Source organism: Muntiacus reevesi, chromosome 2, assembly GCF_963930625.1.
Source record: "Muntiacus reevesi chromosome 2, mMunRee1.1, whole genome shotgun sequence".
NCBI lineage: Eukaryota > Metazoa > Chordata > Mammalia > Artiodactyla > Cervidae > Muntiacus > Muntiacus reevesi.
In genome coordinates, this window is record NC_089250.1 from 230,965,456 (window position 1) to 230,985,851 (window position 20,396).

Here is a 20,396-nt window from a genome sequence, read left to right on the forward strand (position 1 = left end):
ACATAGAAATACGGAAATACAGCCAGTTTCCACTGGGAACAGTTCTTCGTGTACAAATGATATATATTTATTTATATATATATATATATTTCTTTTTTTTTAACCAGTCACCACTAAGGTGAGTCCTTTCTCTGCTAACAAGCAGCCGAGGATACATACAAAGTACCTTCAGCTAATTAATTCGAGCGGTGTTTTAAGAGCAGTACTTGCCAAATTAAAACTACTTCCCCATCCAAAAAAAAAAAAAATCCTTTCCCCCTCTCCAAAATAAAAAAAGGGGGTAGGGACACATTAGATTTCAGCGGATGAAAAGATTCAGAGCGGGACTCAGAGGAGGAAGATATTTCACATTATACAGTGAAATGCAAAGTTTCTTTTATATAAATTGTAGGGAACATGAACACGGGGTAAGAAACAGTGACAAGGCAGTCTGTCTTTCTTGATTACTGCAACTGGAGTTGGGGGCGAGTTTATTTTGGAAATGGGAGTGCGCAGAGCTAAGCGGAATTTACTTCTCCTAAAGAGGAAATGGACGAAGTTGTCCAACCGCCGGGCTGCGCTTCGTTTACCGGATACAGCTGGGGAACAAGTAGGAAGTTTCAAGTCGTGCCGCTTTCTCGTCCTCTAAAGTTCAGCCTCTTTATCATTTTCCCCTCCTGCCTTCGCCCTCTTCCTGCCTCCATTCCCGAGATGAGCCAGTCAGAGGGGAAATACGAGGAATCCGGAGAAGGTCGAATACTTCCAGCCCCCCATCAAGTTTCCCCGCTCCAGCTTGAGGTATGCTCGGTCGCCTTTCTCCATCTGGATTAGAACTCCGTTGCTGGCGGCCTCCCGGGTCACGTCCTGGTCACCAGCGAAGGCTGAAATCACCGGCCACCCGTTTAACATGAGGCTCACCTGAGAAAGAAAAAGGCCGGCTTCAGAGGGGCAACCCAGTGGGGTACCCCACTGCGGGGTACCGAAGCATAGATGAAATCGCGAACCTTCATCGCTTGGCTGACACGTAAAGCTTGGAAGCAGGGGGCGGGAAGAAAAGGGGTTTTGTAATTTACTGCCGAGGGCCCAATGAGGCGAAAGACGGCCCATCTGGGTGACAGAAAGGGTCTGCTCCCCAAACGGGAGTAACTTTCATTTCTTGGGCTCGCCGATCGAACCCTGACTGCCTTCTTTTATCCAGTTTAATGAACCCGTAGGTGGCTCAGGCGCCCAGAGACCTTCGGCCTTGCCCTCCCCGCCAGCCTCAGAGAGAAACTCAGACAACTGGCGCTTCCGGGAACACAAACAAATACAAACAAAAACCCTGGCTCCTCCCGATTCCAGATGCCGGGACACAGCAGAGACGCAGCGGAGGAGCCAGGCGAGGTTTCGGCAGAGGAGAAATCTCTCGCAGAGCTGCACTCCGTGCTTCATCCCCAAACTCCGGGCTCAGTTTCCGTCCCAGATCCAGCCTCGCCCTCCACCGCCTGGCTTTGCCCTTGCGGTGGCATCAGCAGATAAAGGCCCAGCGCCCTCTCCCCAGCCGCGCATTCCGCCTTCTGTGTCCGCCCAAAGGAAACCCGAAAACCTTTGGGAACCCTGGAGAGCCTGTGAGTGCTGGCTGGGGCAAGGCTGGAGCCAGGAGGGTGTGGCACTACGCCCCTCCCTTCTCTCTCCACCTTTCAACTGATATAGTTAGGCGCTACTTGTTAAGAATTCCGGAGTGGGTCCCCAGAGGGACGCCAGGACTCCCCCCGGAGCGTGGAGCTGAATGCAAGCGCACAGGATTCTAGCTGGCTGGAGTGCTAGGACAGGAGTCGGATACTGTCCGCGGTGCTGAAGGCGAGGATCGCGGAAAGCTTCCTGAAGCGGAAACTGTCTGGGATGCTAGCAGAAACTCTTAAGGGAAATCCCTGGAGTTCCGTAGCGGGAGGACCTCTTTGGAGGGTCCCACAACGTGGAGGCAGAAAACTGCCTGGAGGTGGTTTCAAGAACCCATGACTGGAAAGCAAGGGAGAGTCCAAGCCATAGAACCGTGAGGCCCTGCTACCCACTCCTCCAAGCTGCCCTGGGCACACGCGGCTGCCCCTTCTATTTCCCAACCCCTCCCGGGCCGACTCACTCCCGCGGCCAGTAGCCCCCTACCGGGGCTGGGGCCTGGCCCTGAGGCGGCAGCTGACCTGGATGGTCTGTCTGTTGTAGACTTTTACCACGTGGAAGTTAAAACTGTAGATTCCTTTGCGCGGGGCGATGAAAGTGCTGCGTTCTGAATCAAAGTTGTTCCCGATGTTGACTAGTACCTATAACGAGACGGGAACGAAGGGGAGTGGGCAAGAATCTGTCCCGAATTTTTGTACCCCCCCCCCCGTTTTCGCTGAGACCTCGGAGAGGGTCGAACATCTACCTACTACCTCGCCCCCAACCCCCACCCATCCAGTCTTCCTGGAGCACTCACCTGGTCGAAGTAGATGATCATGGTGCGATTACTCATCTCGGACGGCTCATGGTTGGTGCTTCTGATGGCAGAGAAAGCCACCTTGGCGCTGCCGGAGCGCACAGAGATGCCCAGAGCTGTGCCCGTGGGATCGGACGTAGGGTTGGAGTCGCAAACCACCAGGCACTTGCCTTCTAGCACGATGGGCTCCGTCTCGTTCTGCCCGCGGGCCGGGCCCGCCAACCATGCTGCCCCCAGCAGCAGCAGCTCCACGACGCCCAGCATCGCGGCGCTGGCACCCACCCCGCCCCCCACCCCGGGGGCTGCCTGCGCCAGCCGCCCCCCCGCCCCAGCCCGGCTCCGAAGCCCGCTCCTCAGATCCGTGCGCAGCTCTGTCGACGCCGCTCTGGACACTTCGGGTCTTCTTGCACTCCTGGGCAAGCGTGCCCCCCGAGCGATGCTCCCGGAGCCCCGCCCGGGCCTCACGGGTACCGTGGCTGCCCAACCGCACTTGGATGCATAGCCGCTGCCGCTCGATCCCCGCTGATTCCGCCGCCTCCTGCCCGCACCGGCTGCTGCTGCCGCCGCCGCCGCTCTGAATTATTGATGCAGCCGGCGATGCAGCCGGAGCCGGCGGAGAGCGCGCGCCGGGCACAAAGGCGCGGACCGCGGCCTGGCCCCGCCCCTACCTTCTCCCTCCCCGCCTCCCTCTCCAGCCCCGCCCCCGCACCGGCAGAAGCTCCACCCCCCGACCAATCCTGGCGCGCCGCGCTCCCCGCCGAGCCAATGACGGTGCTGTCCGCGCGCGGCCACCTGACCCTGGGCGCCGTTGTTATTAGGCGCGGCGAGGCCGGCGGCGCGCGGCAGCGGGGTTGGGCTCAGGCGGAGAGTCGACGGAGGGAGCGAGGGTCGGGAGCGCGCGCGCGCGCGCCCGCGTTTCTGTGCCGTCTGCGGTGGCAGCTCGCTCACTTGTCTCCCGCCTCCCGATACGGTCTTGTTCAGCCCCCTCAGTCCTTCCGCCCGCCTCCCTCGCCGGCCCTCAGGTAGGAGGCGGCGCGCACGCCCAGGGTCCGGAGTAGAGTGGCCAGGGACCGAGAGACGCGCGAGTGTGGACGCGTGGGGCGGGAGGGGAGCGCCCCCAAGTGGGCAAAGGGGTGAGGGGCAGCGGGCGCGCGGGTGAGCCTCGGCAAGCGGGCCGACCCGGCGGCCGGGCTGCAGGGCGCCTGCGTGCGTGGCGGGGAGGGGCGTGCGCCGAGACCGCGGTGCCAGGAGGTGCACGTGCAGCCGCTGGGAGCGGGCGCCGCGGGGCATCGAGGCCAGTGTCCACATCCTGGCCTCGCGGCCAAGAGTATGGCGCTGGGCCGGCAGCTCTAGCCCGCTTCTCGAAGTGCTCGCTCTGCGGGCCGCGGAGTCGGATCGAGTGTGCACTCATTTATTCTTCATTTCATTTATTCGGGATAGATCATTGAACATTTGTGGACGCGAAGTGCCAGGCTTCCAGGCGCTGAGGACATTGGTGATGAGCAAAATCGGGCGAAGCCTGCCTTCGTGCCTCTTACAGTCTAGTGCGGGAGGCACTGGCAAGTACAGTGGCATCTCAGACAGGTTCATTTCCCTGATGCCATTTTTATCTTTTGCACTTAAAATTTTATACTTTGCATCCGCATTTTATTTACTGTGCACCTTTGTGGCATGTTCTATCCACGTGTACTTACATACTATTGCCTTGCATATAGACACCAAATCTTGTGATTTATGGGCGAGTTTTCAAGGGTGATTTTGAAATTTCAAGGCGAATAAATTTTTACCTCACGCGTTAACTTAGAGCTTTACACACACGTAGTCAACACAGTAAAACACAGCTTTGCTAAGTGACAAAGAGAGGGGAGCTGCAGAGGTGGTAAGAGGAAAGGCGTGGAATGCAGGCGGTTAAACTGCCATTAGGTGGAAGCTGGAGGGCGGTCAGGCCTCTCCGTCAAGTCCAAAGCAAGAGGCTTCGGACCCGAATGAGAGGCGGGCGGGAATGCTGTCCCCCGGAGCACCTGGCGCTTGGGTCCCCGCCGGGCGCCTTTGAACCCCTGTGCTCCGCCGAGCCAGAGCAGACGTGCGGCAGGCGGCGGCCCGGCGCAAGCCCCGGGATCTGGGCAAACCTGCATCGCGGGCTGACAGCACCTCCTTCCGGTCTCCCGGCTCGCCGCCGGCGGGGTCTGCCGCAGCCTAGGGTAGGCTTTTGCCTATGCAGGAAGACTGCTTTGGAATGGACAACAGCCGCACGTTTCAGCTTTGTGTCTTTGAGACTTAAGATAGCTGTTTAAAGACTCATCTGGAGGTACCCATCTCGGAACCTCGCCTCCGTTGGAATGCCTGCCTGCTGGGGTCACTGGGTTCGCCCAGGAGAAAGAGGAGGGGCCGGGGAAGAGGCAACAATTCTCCTTCAAATTAATTGACAGAAAGCTGTTTTTTCAAGTCAAATCTGTTTGAGACATCCCCAGAAAGCGTTGCCAGCTGTGATTACACCTAATGTGAGAGCACGAACTAATTTAGGAGGTGAGATCTGAATAATGACACTGTACCCGGTATAGCCGCGGAGCCTGGCAGCCCCAGCAGTGGAGGGTACCTGGAGAAATGCCCGTGTAGAATCAACAGCATGTGCTCAGTGCCCAGGGTCTACACACTCTGATATTCCACAGATTTTTACTGAAGGCTGTCTGGTGAGGAAGCCCGTTCTCATGGAGCTCACAAACAGGACTGAGATTATCTAGAGGGAGATGGTGGGTCTCCAGCCTTCTCCTCTTCTTTCATGGGGGAGGCTCTAGTGGGCAATGCCAAGCCTGAACTGCCATCCCTGTGCCACTGGGGATCTTGTATGACTAGCCTCAGCCTGCCTGCATCCCAGGCCTACCGTTCTGAGGGCCTGCTGGGTGGCTTTAGATACCCTGCAGGCATATTTAACTGACTCATACTTTGTCTCCTTTCCTTTGTCACCCAAACTGTCTCTTATCCTATGCCAGTGACAACAGGTACCACCTAGGGAACCCCACGTCTAACTTGACTCTACTTTATGTCCTGTTTGTTTGAGTCTGTTTGGGCTTCCTCATGTCTGACCTAGGATACTGTGGACGCTTCCTCATTTATCATTCAGGGAATTAGTATAAGGATCACTCCTGGCTCTGCTATAAACTATTTATTCTTTCATTTGATGGACAACGATTGAGTTCTCTGAAATAATGTAATCCCGCTTTTCTTCTACCTGAGGAAGATTTCCCTGACCACCATATTTCAGAATGATCACGCCCCTGGCATTGCTTGTCCCTCTTCCACATCCTATGTGTTTAAAAATAATGAATTTAATGTTAATGGATATATGCTTTCCTGAATTGTGAGATGAAATGTGATGATGTATAGGAGGAGGAGAAACCTCAAAAGCAGTCCTGTTTATTTTAAATATTGTCACATTGTTACACTCAGGATTCTTTTAGCTGCAGGTGACAAAACCAGTTCAGACTGGCTTAAGTATAAAGGACTTCACTCATTTGATGAAAAAGCCTACAGGTAGGTCTTGCCTGTTAAAGCATTGTTGGATCCACCAGGCAAGGTTATTAGGATCTGTTTTCTTGTTTTGACTTATAGCCCAATAGAACCTCTGCCAACTCAGAGCAAGGAAAGGATAGCACTGTTTCTTCAGTATTTTCTGCAAAAGTCGTAGAGCTGTTCTTACAGGGGTGTCAGTCACTTGCCCCTCCCCCAACATGAAGAATAGACTGTTCCGCTGGCTAAGCTTGGATTCAGATGTCTTCCTTCATAAAGTGGTTTGATGTCAGATCAATGTTATCTGGAGTAGAGGAGTTTTCCAAAGAAAAATTAGAGAAAGGATGCTGGGCAAGCAGAAACAATACATGTCTCTTTCAGTCCCTCTCAAAGGGTCAACTGCAATGTCTGTCACCCCAAAAGAATAGTGATGAAAAGCAATGAAGTAGCCAGAACAGTATATATGTGTTTATCTTGGTCCTTTGGGATCCTCAAGATTTCAGCTAAACCTGCAATCAGGTGCTATCAACACTGATGTTACTGAAGGGTTTGCTTTGAAGTCTGCATGCACTTCGGATGGTAGAGCTATGATAAGTATAAATAATTAACATTCTGTTTTAAAATATTTCTGTGGCAGCATTTTGGATTTTTTCCTCCTTTTTATTTCTTAGGTTCCTAAAAAAATGAAAATCTACTTTCTTTGTGTATAGGTATGTAAAATTCCTCATTATTCATTGATTAATGAAAAAAATTAGAATTTGAGCAATGAAAAATGAAAGAATTGAGTGAGGTCATGTCTGAAATTTTAAGACTAGAGATTTAACTTGTTGAGGCTTTTCAGGTGTTGAAATGTCGGTAAAGTATTATAAAATCATCTGCCTGAGGCTTTTAAAGCAATGTGTTAGAGAGATTTAGGGAACGTCGAGTTTGCAACTAATGAATTTGTACTGTTGCTGTTAATCCTTTACCTGCTGCCCTAAGTGCAGCTTTATGTTTTGGTGAAGTCAAGGTTTGCTTCCCCATCTGCACTCTGAATTTCTCACCACAATGCATTTTGATAAATGAATATAACAGCTATCTTGATTCCTCTGCCCCTACCCTGGAGGAAATAATAATAATAATAACAACCCCCTATTGTTGAAATAAGAGCATTTTCAGAAAAGAGGGAATATTTTGTCACAGGATATGAAACAAACTCATCCTTTTATTAACTCAAAATGAATCCTCTAATGTTTATACACATCAGATAGCATTTCATCTCTTTTAGCCTTGGTTCAAAGGCCCAGGCAGTACCATTTCTTAACATTTAGTTCATTTGCCCATAAAGCAGAAGAGAAAGGCTATTTTGTTCTAAAGAGTGTTAAATTTAGGATATCAGTGGTCAAGGTCATTTCAAATTAATGTTTCAATCTAGACTACAAAATTTGGGAATGATTCTAAATTAAATTAATTCTAAATTTCAAAGTATGAAATATTTTTAATTTTCACCAAACCCTTGGTCTTCCTGCATATATGTCTTTTGGGGGGCTATAGAGATTCATTTTGGATGCAACATTTTTGCTGTTTAAATTTAAAAATTATGTTACAGAATTAACTTTGTAATTGGACACTTTCATTCAATGCAAAGACATGCAGAATTATTTTTTAATGAAGGCCAAGTTTGTGGTGACACTAATTCTTTAAAAATGACAAAACAAAACTCTGATCTTAAAAAATCAAAGAATATATTCAAAATATCTTTAGGTCTTTAGTTAATACCAAATTATGCATTTCCCTAGCCATTGTCATCTGCTAAATTGAAAGATGCCAGCATCATCTCTAAAATGATGCCTTGAATCTGCTGTGGTTATGCTGGTAGGAATTTTGCATACAGCTGTTACTCACATATATTACATTAAGGCCAAAGGTGGAAGAAAGAAACATAAAATAATGTAATCCTACAGAACTGCTCTTGAGAGAGAAACCACATAGGTGACATCAAACACTAGTTGTTGGAATTTTTCCAAGAAGTAATTATCTGTGTGCTTTTTGGGTAGTGACTATGGGACAAACGAAGGTTCAGCCAATTCAGCAGCAAACATTTATCGAGTGTATGAAATGTGCAAGACACTGTTTTAGGGCCTTGGCTACTGCAAAGATGAATCATCCATGATCCCTGTCCTCCCCACCCCGGACTTCATGTTTGACAGTGGTCAGGACCACACCCCAGGGAACCTGCATTTAAGAACTTTTGGTTCTGCTGAGAAGGCTTCTTAGTATGTGTTCTTACCGTGTAGCTTTGATTAGTCTGTCTTTGTTTACAGTTGCCCTATAACCAGAAGTTACACAAAAATTATGCACATGTACAAAATTAATAGATTAGAGAACATTCAAACTAAATACTTCAAGTTTTCCTTCAAATGCATTTGACATTTATCAAAGAAATGATGAATGCTCTCATCTGTGGGCGGCTGGATTGACTTTTGGGAAAAGTTATCACCAACCTTAATAGGGATCTTAGGGAAATTTCCCAGATCTTGACAGTTGTATAAAGATTTCCTACAGTTCAGGAGGCTCTCAGGATGAAAACAAAGTCTGTCAACGGGAGGGCTTGTTGAACCAAATAGCTCTGTGTTACTAGGAGGTAAACAAAAGGGAGGATTTAAATAAAACTTGAAGAGGGGGAGGAATGCAGAAGAACAAGGGGGTTTTGTGTTTTTTTAAAACATTATTTTCCCAAAATGGTATTTCCTGGTAGACTTCTGAGAAGTGAGATCAGAGGCTCACACTTCATCCTGCCACCCAGAATCACACCCCAGGGACAGTGACGTAATTGAGTTTCCTAGTGGTTTTGCCACCCCACCCCCGGCCCCCGGCCCCTCCCTGGAGCTATTCCCCTTCCTCTTTGCTGTTCTTGCCCCTAAAAGCTGACTCCTTCCAACTGGCTTCTGGTTTGGCCAGCAGAAGGAAGGCACAAGTAGGGGGCCAGAGACGGGGGAAGAGAGAAGCTGGGGTGTTTCTTCCAGCGCTCTCTGTGCCGCAGTCTAGGTGGTGTGATTGTAGCTTCTTGCCCAGCACCCCTCCTGCCTTCCTGGGCTCCAGTTCTCCCTCCTGCAGTACTCTTCCCTCCCCCTGTATCTTCAGACTGAGGATAGGAGGTTTGCCACTCTCTGGGTTCTCAGCATCTTCTGCTGATTCTCCAGACCCTGCCAACACCTTTGTGGGTTGTCCCTTCATTAAAATCCCTCCATTCAAACTGAGTTTAATTCTGTTTCCTTCTGGGATCTCAGTGATAGGCTGTATCATTACTACATCTTGCTTCACCTTCAGAACCAACAGATTTGATATATTTTATCGTCTTGTGGAACTGTTAGCTGTTTAGTAACTAGTTGGGTCATATTAAAAGTCAGTACAAATTAAAACCCTGACACAATTTGAGTTCAGATTAGGTGCATGATGTTACAAAGTTATATATTTCAAACAAAACTATTCATCTTGAACTTTAAAAATTAACTGCTGATAAATGTAACTGTACTGTTTTCAGAATGTTAACATGAAAAAAATCAAAAGAAGCTTATTTTAAAAAAGCAAATACTCCAAGTAAAATACATCCAATGTTTACAATATAAGGGTATATTAATATCTTGAGAAAAATACAGTATTACTTTGTGAACTCATAAAATTATTTTTGAGTTTTTAAAATATAAAAACCTTTTAAGATATGAAAATAAAATGTGATTTTCTTATTGAAAATCATGCTAATTACTGTTATTCAATTTTTTTAATTTTATCTTGCATTTCTTAACAAATAAGGGCTTTACTCTTATTCTCTGAAATAGGTAATGTTTTAGGTTTTAAAACAACAGCTTGAAAGCAAACCATAATAAAATATGTTTCAATATATAGGTACTTATGAGGGAGTCCTTTAAGTCATCCATTCAACTTAGCTATCTGTTTCATACCTGCTGCCCAGTATTGTTTGAGGTCCTTACCAAAACAGTATTAAAGGCTCGTTAGGAAATAGAGAGCAATTAGAAAGTAAGCTATTCACAAATGGCAATAAAAGTTAGGATACCTATTCAATTCTGGTGTTTACTGGTCTAGGAGAACAGGCTAGTTAAATTCCTGTTTCATTTGGTTATTGTAGTAACATGCTGATATGTTTTAAGTAATTATAGATGTATTGAAATTTATCTGTGATTTTGTCAGTATATTGTAAAATTGCATCTTCTGCCTCATGATGAAATTGGTCCTACTATTTAATGCATCAAGATGATAAGGTATTAATGCAGTGAGACCTCTATGGCCTTTTTAGATCAATAAAGATTGGGATTTTGTGTCTTCATCCTGGAGTATTTTGAACCTCAATATCGAACCCTAATTCTTATAAGTCAGCTGCTTTCATTTTGCAGACTGAGGCCCAGGGAGGGTGCTAAGTTGCTTCAGCTTTGTCTGACTCTGTGACCCCATAGACCAGTCCTTTCTGTCCATGGGATTCTCCAGGCAAGAATACTGGAGTGGGTTGCCATGCCCTCCACCAGGGGATCTTCCCAACCCAGGGATCCAACCTGCGTCTCTTGCAACTCTTGCTTTGGCAGACAGATACTTTACCACTAGCACCACCTGGGAAACCCAGGGAGGGTAAGTTCCTCTAAGACAGTGCCTCTCACACAGGCTCTAAAATCAGGGTGCCTCACAGTCAAGAAATCTGTTTCAATTGAAATAATTTAGTGGCGCTTCATAGGCAGGAATCCTTTGATAAGGGGTAATCTGCCTTTAGCTCCCTCATTTGCAAAGCAGGAATAACAGTCAGTATTTACCTTAAAGGCTGGTTTTCAGGATGGAATGAGCTAGTCCACCCGTGTGGTTAGCCTGCACTTGGCCTGGGCTCTCCACCCCACATGCACCTCTGCTCCCCTCGTCAGGTGCCCAGGTAGTTCTAGAATGAGGTGCCCAGGTGCGTTCCCCACTGCCCCAGGCTTGCTCCAGACTTTTCTTGACATGAGCTAGCCACTCCCCTGGCTGTGCCAGTGATTTTTTATTCTCTTGCCACACAGAAGTCCAAGCAAGAATCTCTTTGTTTGATTTCAGTAGATATAGTCCGTGGAAAGTCCTCATTCCCAAATTTAAAACAAAGTCTAATGTACCACGATACGTAGAGTTGGCGCAGTTTCACAGGCATACCATGCACTCTTCTTTCTGTATTCATTCACCTGATGTAAACTGACCACCTCAAATACTAACAGGTATTTGTTGTGGCCACCCGGGATACATCAGGGAACACCACCAGCCAAACTTCCTGCCAACTGTGGAAGTTATCTGCGGGAGAGATGTGATGTTTTGACAGCCATGTTCTTCTCATTATGAGTTTATCCCTGTAATACTAAAGCTAAATCACTCTGATGTCATTGGATCACATAATTATGAGACCACAGTTGTTTTCCTGCTCAAACATCACACGACTCAGGAGTTGGCTATCTTTTTGTTTTTCTGACATTACTTTTTCTCCTATCATGAGATTTAACTGGGAAATCATCAACATTATAAACTGTATGTTGTCATTTCCATTTCTGAAGTGAAAGTCGCTCAGTCTCGTGTCTAACTCTTTGCAACCCCCTGGACTATATAGTCCATGGAATTCTTCGGGCCAGAATACTGGAGTGGGTAGCCTTTCCCTTCTCCAGGGGCTCTTCCCAACCCAGGGATCGAACCCAGGTCTCCCACATTACGGGCAGATTCTTTACTAACTGAGCCACAAGGGAAGTCCATTTCCATTTTTAAATGTAAGCAAATTCGAGGACTGGGAATCTGGCTGCCCGTCAGTGAAAGGTGAAGGTAATTATCATGTTGCCTTGGCATATTTTGTCAATGGAGAATGGTCTGCTTGGGAAGTTTTTAAAATACATTTTAATGTGCCCTTTAAATATGTCTTGTTTTAACAATATTCCATTTTAAAACATGCTAGGAGAAGAATTTGATATCTGTGCTTGCGGTAAAAAATAGGGTACGCAGAGCCTGGTTTCTGCTTTAGGCTCCTTCGCTGCCCCCCTCCTTTATGTTAGTGTCTGGTCGCGCAGCACACTCTTGGGCTCAAGGAGTGTCTGTGCACTTGTCTTGGGAATAACTTCCATTTCCCCACTCCCATGGCTGCTTGACTACTGGCGTAGCCACAAATGAGCTCTCTCCTCCCCATCCTCTCTGGGAACTGCAAAGGGAGGCCCTGACATTGTGCTGTGTAAACATCATTGAAAGCTTCCCCTGTCTCTTGCATCTTCCCAAGTGATTTCTTTGTGTTATGCTGGGACAGTAGTTCTTTAAATAGAATATTCTCCCCTGGAAATCGCCCGCAATGCTGAGAGTACACCTTGCAAAAGGTGAGTCTAGAATGTAGGATGCCTCCTCAGCATTACCTGAAAGCTGAAGTTAGGGCGCTCTGGAATATCACAAACACAGTTACAGCAGTTCATTAGTATAAGGAAGCAGGAAAACAGGGTGCCGCCATCCCCCGTGGAAGAAGCAAAGACTTTCCGTGCCAGCGGAGACGTGACACTCTGAGGATGAAGCTGTTTGCATGAGATCTCATTTATTCTAGAGAAACCCACTTGCCTGGTTTGAACCTGCTTTCCTCATAGCATATGTCTTACTGTCTGACCCAAACGGTGTTTATATCCTAGTCACTTGGCAAAAATTCTGTCATTGCTTCAGAGAGATTCATTTTAAGCCTGAAGCATGGAGCTGGTATATAGATGTGCTTGGTAGTCTGAGGAAACCACCCTACTGCAAATTGACACAGGTTTGTTTTTTTTGTTTGTTTGTTTGTTTTTTTTCATTAGTTCCACCATAGTATTGTCCCGAGGTGGGACTGTCTTTTTAAACTAGAGGATAAAAAGAGGCCTAAATCAGTTTGGTTATTCCTACTCATTCTAATTAAGAATCTTTGTTTCCATTCAACAAGATGGGAAAAAATAGGGGCTCTTCATGATATTTCCATTGTCCACTCAATTATTTCAATTGAAATGAATTTCACCACATAACTGAGACAGTTTCCAAGTTACTGTCCTTTAAAGTCTTTTGCTATTATGTGGGAAGACAACACCATGCAAAATTATATTTATAGGATGTATGTACAGGAATTATGAAATTTCTATGAACTATTTATAGGATGTATGTACAGGACTTATGAAACTTCTATGAACTATTTATAGGAGATGACTGGTAGAATATATTAATCAGCATTTTAGTTACTGTCTTTGGTTAGGATTATGGGGTTTTTTTAGCTTTCCATACACCTCAGTAAATATGTTTTCATTCAACTTTTTTAATGCCTTGAAAGAGAATTTCCTTTTAGCAGTATTAAAGTCCACATACTGTCCATTGTTACCACCAAGGCATTTTCCCTCTTCCTTAACTGGCAAACCACACCTGAGGATGCTCATAGCAATGCTTCTCAGACAGGCTATGATTTGCATTCATCAACAAATCATCTGTAATTAGAAGTAGAAATCTTTTCTTCCCAATACACATATATCTCTTTCAGAAGTAGTTCTCTTTTATGATTGATGTTTGACATCTTAGAAATTAGGATAACCTTTATTATGTGCATTGTTTTAATCAAAGCATTATTTTGTGAGTTGGACTCGAGGTTACATGTTTAAGAAAAGCATCAAGTGAATCCCAGGAGGCAAATTGTCTTATTCATAAACCTTTAGCCATTGAAAAGACCATTAGGAGCCTATAGGTATGTAAGTTGGATAGGATTAAATAGTATTTTAAATAGTATGTTTGACAATTTACCATGCAAAGCAATAGACTTCATTTGCACAGTGCCATCTATTTAAAAACTAATAAACCTTTAACAGACAAATAGTCCCCTCAATATGAGGCTTTCAGGTAGTTATTATATCAAATTTTTGGATGTCAGAATGTAGTCTCACAGACGTATTTGCCTAAGACAATTCAGCTGTCTGAGGTGGGATTATTTTCTGTCCCCCAAGTTTTAAAAACCTGTCCACTTTCTTCTGCAACATTACACCTCTAAAAGGTGCCCCTGCTGTATCCAAAGTATCCAGTGATGTTTCTAGCTGGGAGTTAGCTCTAATTAACTTTAAATTTTTTCTTATTATGCAACGAAGTTCAGTTTTTAAAATTTCAAAGATGATAAGCCTCTCTCCATTTTTTCTTCTCTCTCCTAAATGAGGAAAAAAAATATATATGAGACACCTCTAAATAGCGTCCCACATATATTACTGCCAGAAACAGATTTTCGGCATTCATGTTATGCTTTTCCATACCTTTTAACCATTTTTACAGCTGCTCACATGACAATTACATTTCTGCTTTTAAAACATTGTTACCAAGATGCACAGAGAGAGAGGCTCAAGGGGGAGGGAACATATGACTGATTCATGTTGATGTATGGGAGAAACTCATACAACATTGTAAAAAATTCTCCTCCAATTAAAATAAATAAATATTTTTTAACAGATGCACAGAGAAAAGAGGAAAGCAAAGGAATAAACTACAAGCAATTACCTAAGTGATAACTTTTGTGATCTGACATTTTGGGAAATGAGTTATTACTGCTGCATTACCTTTTAATATCTAGGTTTTAACCTTTCACTGGATAAAGGTGAAATTCACATGTTTTAAACTTGGTCAGAACATAGCAGTAGGATGTTTCTTTTTCTAGTTTTTACACCATCCCCATTTTTTAACTGTAGGAAGAACCTGGAACTTTGTTCGAGGCTACATGATGGTACCTAGAAGGAGCTGTGTGCAGTTTACCAATATGTCCTTTTGCAAAACTTATATTAATAACATACTGAGAAGTAAGTAGAAACTGCAGAGTGAGCCAGTGGATTCAGATATATAGATTGAACTCACTGAACTTCTCAACTGGGAGTTTAATAGGATTTGACCTGTTGGGTTTATTTGTGAATCGTTTGTATTTTCTTGTCATTCCGAAGATTTAAGTTCAGATATTTTTAAAGCTTATTTTACTGAGATGCACCGTTAGTGCTTCTTTCTCTTCACTTAACAAGAAGTCCTTTTTTCTGTTGCCCCTTTCCTGTCCCACTTCTGTACCTATCAGTGTTCCTTTTACATTTGCAAACCGATTAGCCTGACACATCTCTGACACCACTCAGAGAGCTTCATCTTCTAAATACCAGGCTCATTTTCCCTAGATGTTCTGAGCACATGGCATAAAAACATAGAATATACATGGACTATGACCTTTCCTCCTCTGATGTGATGAGATGAGTAACTTTGGAAAGTGTCATGGGATTATTGTGTAACATGGACCCATAAGTCCCCAGAGATCAAGAAGCACCCAACATGCAGACTAACCTAAAGAACTTATTGCATTTTAAAATTTAGTTCATCAGGAGTTTGAGATGATAGGATTTTGCTGAACGTGTGTTTTTGTTTTACTCCTGTTTTTATTTCAAAAATGCATCTGCCTTATTTTCATATTATGTTAGAACCTTAGCGTGAAGGAATGTGTCTGTGAAGAGAGCATGGGTAAGCATATGTTAACAAAAGTTAGCAGAGTCACAGCTGTGTGTTTAGTTTATAATTTTATAAATTCTTTTATAATTCTTAACATTAGTTTGACTATGTTATGATATCTTCTTTTGTTAGCAAACTCTAAATTGAAAGGTACTTAGAAATGAGAAACTCTTAAATCAGAAAGGTGCACTTAGCCACCTGAAAGTAAGGGGAAAAGAGAATGACAACAATGTCTTATGTGTTCAAGCCAGAATGATTGGATCGTGAAAAATACCTAAAATAAAGTCCTATCTCTTCCACTCAATATTTCTTCACCAAATAAAGTTCAGTTTACTCTTTAAATTCTGTGCCACCAGGCACAATGTTATAGTGAACCATGGTTTTAATATCCTTTGAGAAATGGCGCATCTGTTCTGTAGTCAGTCTATCACTTTTAGCCTCTGTACAAAATACAAAGGAGACTTTACCAACCAGAAACATCTAGAACCTGGCAATTCAAATACCATTCTGAGCAAATATTTAATCTAATAACTGGAACTAAATGTTAGGCCTCGTGGCAGCTCAATATCCACTAAACAAGTTTTAATAACAGGGTAAGCCCACTGTATCCAGAGCAAAGAGAAGCATACCACGTTTACATAGCCAAATCATTAACCTTTTCTGTTCTGACTTTAGCCCTCTGAAAGGATTCAGGATGATGGCAGCAAGCAATGAGTTTATTTTCAATGCCTTAAACATCTATATAGTACTCTGTATTTTATATATTGCTTTTAATAGTTAATATGATAAGTACTAAAGATCAGGCTAAGTTCTCTACATACACTGGGCTTCCCCAGTAGCTCAGTGGTAAAGAATCTGCCTGCCAATGCAGGAGACATGGGTTCAGTCCCTCAATCCCTGGGTCAGGAAGATCCCCTGGAGAAGGAAATGGTAACCCACTCCAATATTCTTGCCTGGAAAATCCCATGGACAGAGGAGCCTGTCGGGCTGCAGTCTGTGGGATTGCAAAGAGTCAGATACGACTTAGCTGCTAAACAACAAGGACAAATTGTTAATTAATCATTATAATAGCTTACAGTCTTACGACTATACAAGACTTACGTATAGTCTTATGACTATGCAAGACCGTACAAAACTTACGAACATATTTTTTTATGGTTTTTGAAAATCTTTTCACAGATGGGGAGGTCAAGAATAAATAGACTGCCTAGGTTCAGTTGCAACGTGTTGAACGATGATTTCAACCTGTTAGACAATTAAACAGCACATCTTTCCCATAGATACATCACATGAGCCCTGTACTCAACTCTGAGATATGCAGGATTCTGCACCCCTGTTTCACAGATGGCAAAATCAATGTCAATATATTGCAGGTGACCCACCAAAATATAGGATAATGAGCAGTGGCACTGGACCATGAACTCTATGTGTAACCCTTTCCTGCACTGCTACCACTCAGATTTCTTCTGACACTAGTGAGGGTGTATTGTCTACATTTGTGTTTCTGGCTTGGAATTTAACACTCTATGGGTGGCTGTGTTGATCAGGGACCCCTACACACTGCAGCCCACCGCAGTAGGAATGGCATGGGATACCCACATATACAGCATCTCTGTCCGCGTTCCTGCCCCAGAATTGTAATAGGCAGAGCTGTTGGCCAGATCTAGAAGAGAGGCTTGGTCTTTGGCACTGCTGTCTTCCCCCTTCTCTGCCTTTTATTTGACAGGGACATTCCTTCCCATTTTAGTTTATGAGTGCTTTTGTGTTCTTAAGCACCTCCCCCACCATAAAAATAGAAAAGAATCTATGAGACATTTAGACTTTAGTATGGCTGCCTGTGCCTAACTTTCGCTCTAACTATAAAATGAAAGCCTCTGGAATATCCTGGCTTCCTCCCTGAGAAGAATGAGCTGGGAGTTGGTCTCAACATCAGGATCCCCAGAGCCCTATTGCCCAAGACACTTGGACTGTATCGTTGTTGCACATCAGGCATCCTGAGCAGTGGGATTCTTAGCCTGAGCTCACTCTCTCTTCTCCCCTTTCTGCTCAAGCCAGAAGGCCTCTGCTCTCTTCCAAGTTGTCAGGAAGCCAGAGAACACTCTCCATTTCCCCAGTGATCCACCTCCCAACAGCAGACATCCAGCAATCAGAGTTGGAATACATTGAAGGTGGTCAAGTTCTCTGGGCAGAGCACCCATATGCTTCTGCTTGAGGTGTCTTAGGTACTAGAGGGGGTGTGGGAAGCCTTACCTGCTTGAGACTTAGTAAGAGTTTCTGTATCTGTGCATCGAGGATTAAATTACTCATAGCACCAGAAAAGCCCATCATTACTGACCGCAAAGAATCTACCTGCCCATGCAGGAGACACAGGGCCAATCCCTGGGTCAGGAAGATCCCTTGGGGAAGGAAAGGGCAACCCCACCCAGTATTCTTGCCTGGAAAATTCCATGGACGGAGGAGCCTGGCGGGCTACAGTCCACGGGGTCACAGTGAGTCAGACACAACTTAGCGACTAAACAACAACTGATGCATGTGGTACGTGTGGAGAATTACTAAGAGAGAGGAAGTTGCTAAGCAGTTAGTTTGGATAAATTGCAAGTAAGGACTCAAAGTCATTGTTGTGTTCGTCGCTCAGTCGTGTCTGACTCTTTGCAACCCCATGGCCTGTAGCCCACAAGGCTCCTCTGTCCATGGAACTCTCCAGGCAAGAATACTGGAGTGGGCTGCCATTTTCTTCTCCAGGGAATCTTCCTGACCGAAGGATTGAACCCAGGTCTCCTGCATTGCAGGCAGATTTTTGCCATCTGAGCTTTCTCCAGGCAAGAATATTGGAGAGGGCTGCCATTTTCTTCTCCAGGGAATCTTCCTGACCGAGGGATTGAACCCAGGTCTCCTGCATTGCAGGCAGATTTTTTGCCATCTGAGCTACAGGGAAGTCCCAATAGACACTTACTAATGCCTGATTACAGTACTGCATAATAATGATTATGCATGTCATTGAATATGTATCAAATTAAGTTTGTCATAAAATTTTTGACAATATTAAGTTTTATTCACACTGTTGCTTTGATGACTGCATTACTTATCCATGAGTCCGGTTTTTCCATTCATTAAGGAGTTTCATATTGCATGGTGATAGTCACTGATTCTGCCTCTAGCTCTGCTAGAGGCAAAACAGTTTCACTTGCCCAGTTACCGTGACTGAAATCCCCTCTTGGTGTGAGTTCTCTTGCCATATATTATAGATTATTTCAGTGAACTTTTATTTGATTCCAGCCATGTAGCATTCATTGTGCCATGTGAATTTAGATATAGATTAGAAGCTTATCCTGTCCTCAGGGAGCTCATGGTCTAGTAGATAATCATACCACCTTATAGATAATTGTCCAAGAAAGGAGCAAAAATGAATACAGGACCATGCATCTTCTGTTTCTGTAAGGTGTGGAGTAACAAAAGGTTTTCTGTATTTGGTTTCCAAATAACATCTCTAAAGCTACCAGCCATCGTTTTGTGCTTCCAGAAATGAGGAGTGTTGTAGGATGGTACTCACTGCATGGCCTTAGCTTTTTGTGCTGGTGGAGAATTTTTAAGTGAAAGTCATTCACTGTTAAAATGTGTTTCCTTTAGCCAAGTGCACAGTGGTAGTGCCTTTTTAGAATCCAAGTCTAAAGATGTTGTCAAACCCCAGGTCCGCTTAACAAAAAGACAACCAGAACTTTGCTATTCACAACAAAGGCAAAATGCTATCAAGAATGAGGCTTAGTACCACAGGGATGCAGAGCCAATTACATTCTTGAAGTTTGTAAGTTTACATAAAAAGGATGTATTGGGAGTGTATTGGGAAGCCAGTCTTGCCGTTGTCAGCTCTTAGAATTGCACTTGGTAGGAGAAGTCAGGGTCAGGAATGGAATGAAGATGGTCAACAGCAGATGAACAGGGGAGACAATTAGTGTTGGCCCAGGGGTCCAGTGACTTCCCAAAGGTTCTAGTATGGGTCTGGCAGTGGACTTGGTATAAGTGTATATAGGTCACCCTTATACCAGAGGTGAGAAAGATGTTAGTGTGGAGAGAATTTAAATAGCTTACTTTTAGCCTTTCTAAAGCATTATATTTTCCTAAATGCCAACCCAGGGACATTCCAGATGATCGTGCAATTTAAGGCTAGGCTATGGTATATCCATAGTAAATAGAATAGCCCCATAAATAGCAGGGAAATCAAATAATAGCAAAACTTTGAAACAACTCCATCCTTCCTTTGTTTGTAGCAATGATAGAAGCAAAATCCCAACATATAAGCATGCATGTATTAGTACATTCTTAAGAAAGAATCTGGGCATGTTAACTTTCTCCCTCCATTCCAACCAAAGTTGGTTGGAATGGAGGGAGAAAGTTATTAGTAGGAATTATTAGTATGAATATTAGTAGGAATTGTTGCTGCTCACCCACTCCTTCAAGCTAGAACTTTTAAGACCATCTTGGAATCCTGCTTGGCTCTCCACACCTAGCAGAGCAGGATCTCTCACTTGTATTTTTTTAAATGCTTTTTAAGCCTCTACCTGCCTTCTCAATACCATGGCCTCTGCTGTGGTCATAGCCCTTTGTGAGATCAAATGGGTTTCTTGCTTCTGTTTTTGCCCTCTTCAACCCGTCTTCCAGAGCCTATGGCTGTGACTTCTCCTGCTTGCCTAGAGAATGAAATTCAGATGGTTTGCAGCTGGTCCTTGGCTCACTTTCCCAGCCTTACCACCAGTGGACTCTGCTGTGCTCTGCTCCCGCTTCTCTGAACTCTGAGCATGTACATTCTTTGGACATGCCAAACATTTCATATTATCCCTTACCCGTACCCATGCCTCTATTCAGCTCACTACCTTACAGAAACTTTACAAAGTCCTCCTAGGTGGAATTAATCACTTCTGCATCTGTACTTCAAATGTGAAGGATCCATTTTAGTATTTATCATTTGATTATG

At 44.6% G+C, this 20,396-nt stretch overlaps 1 protein-coding gene across 1 annotated transcript; it reads right to left on the minus strand.

Annotated features, from left to right (window-relative positions):
* Positions 1–699: 699 nt before the first annotated feature.
* CBLN1 (cerebellin 1 precursor) lies at positions 700–2,695 on the minus strand. Its single transcript, XM_065920482.1, has 3 exons — positions 2,432–2,695; positions 2,157–2,276; positions 700–897 (listed from the first exon to the last, which is right to left on the minus strand). Exons 1-3 carry the CDS (start codon positions 2,693–2,695, stop codon positions 700–702), a joined length of 582 nt encoding a protein of 193 aa, XP_065776554.1.
* Positions 2,696–20,396: the final 17,701 nt, after the last annotated feature.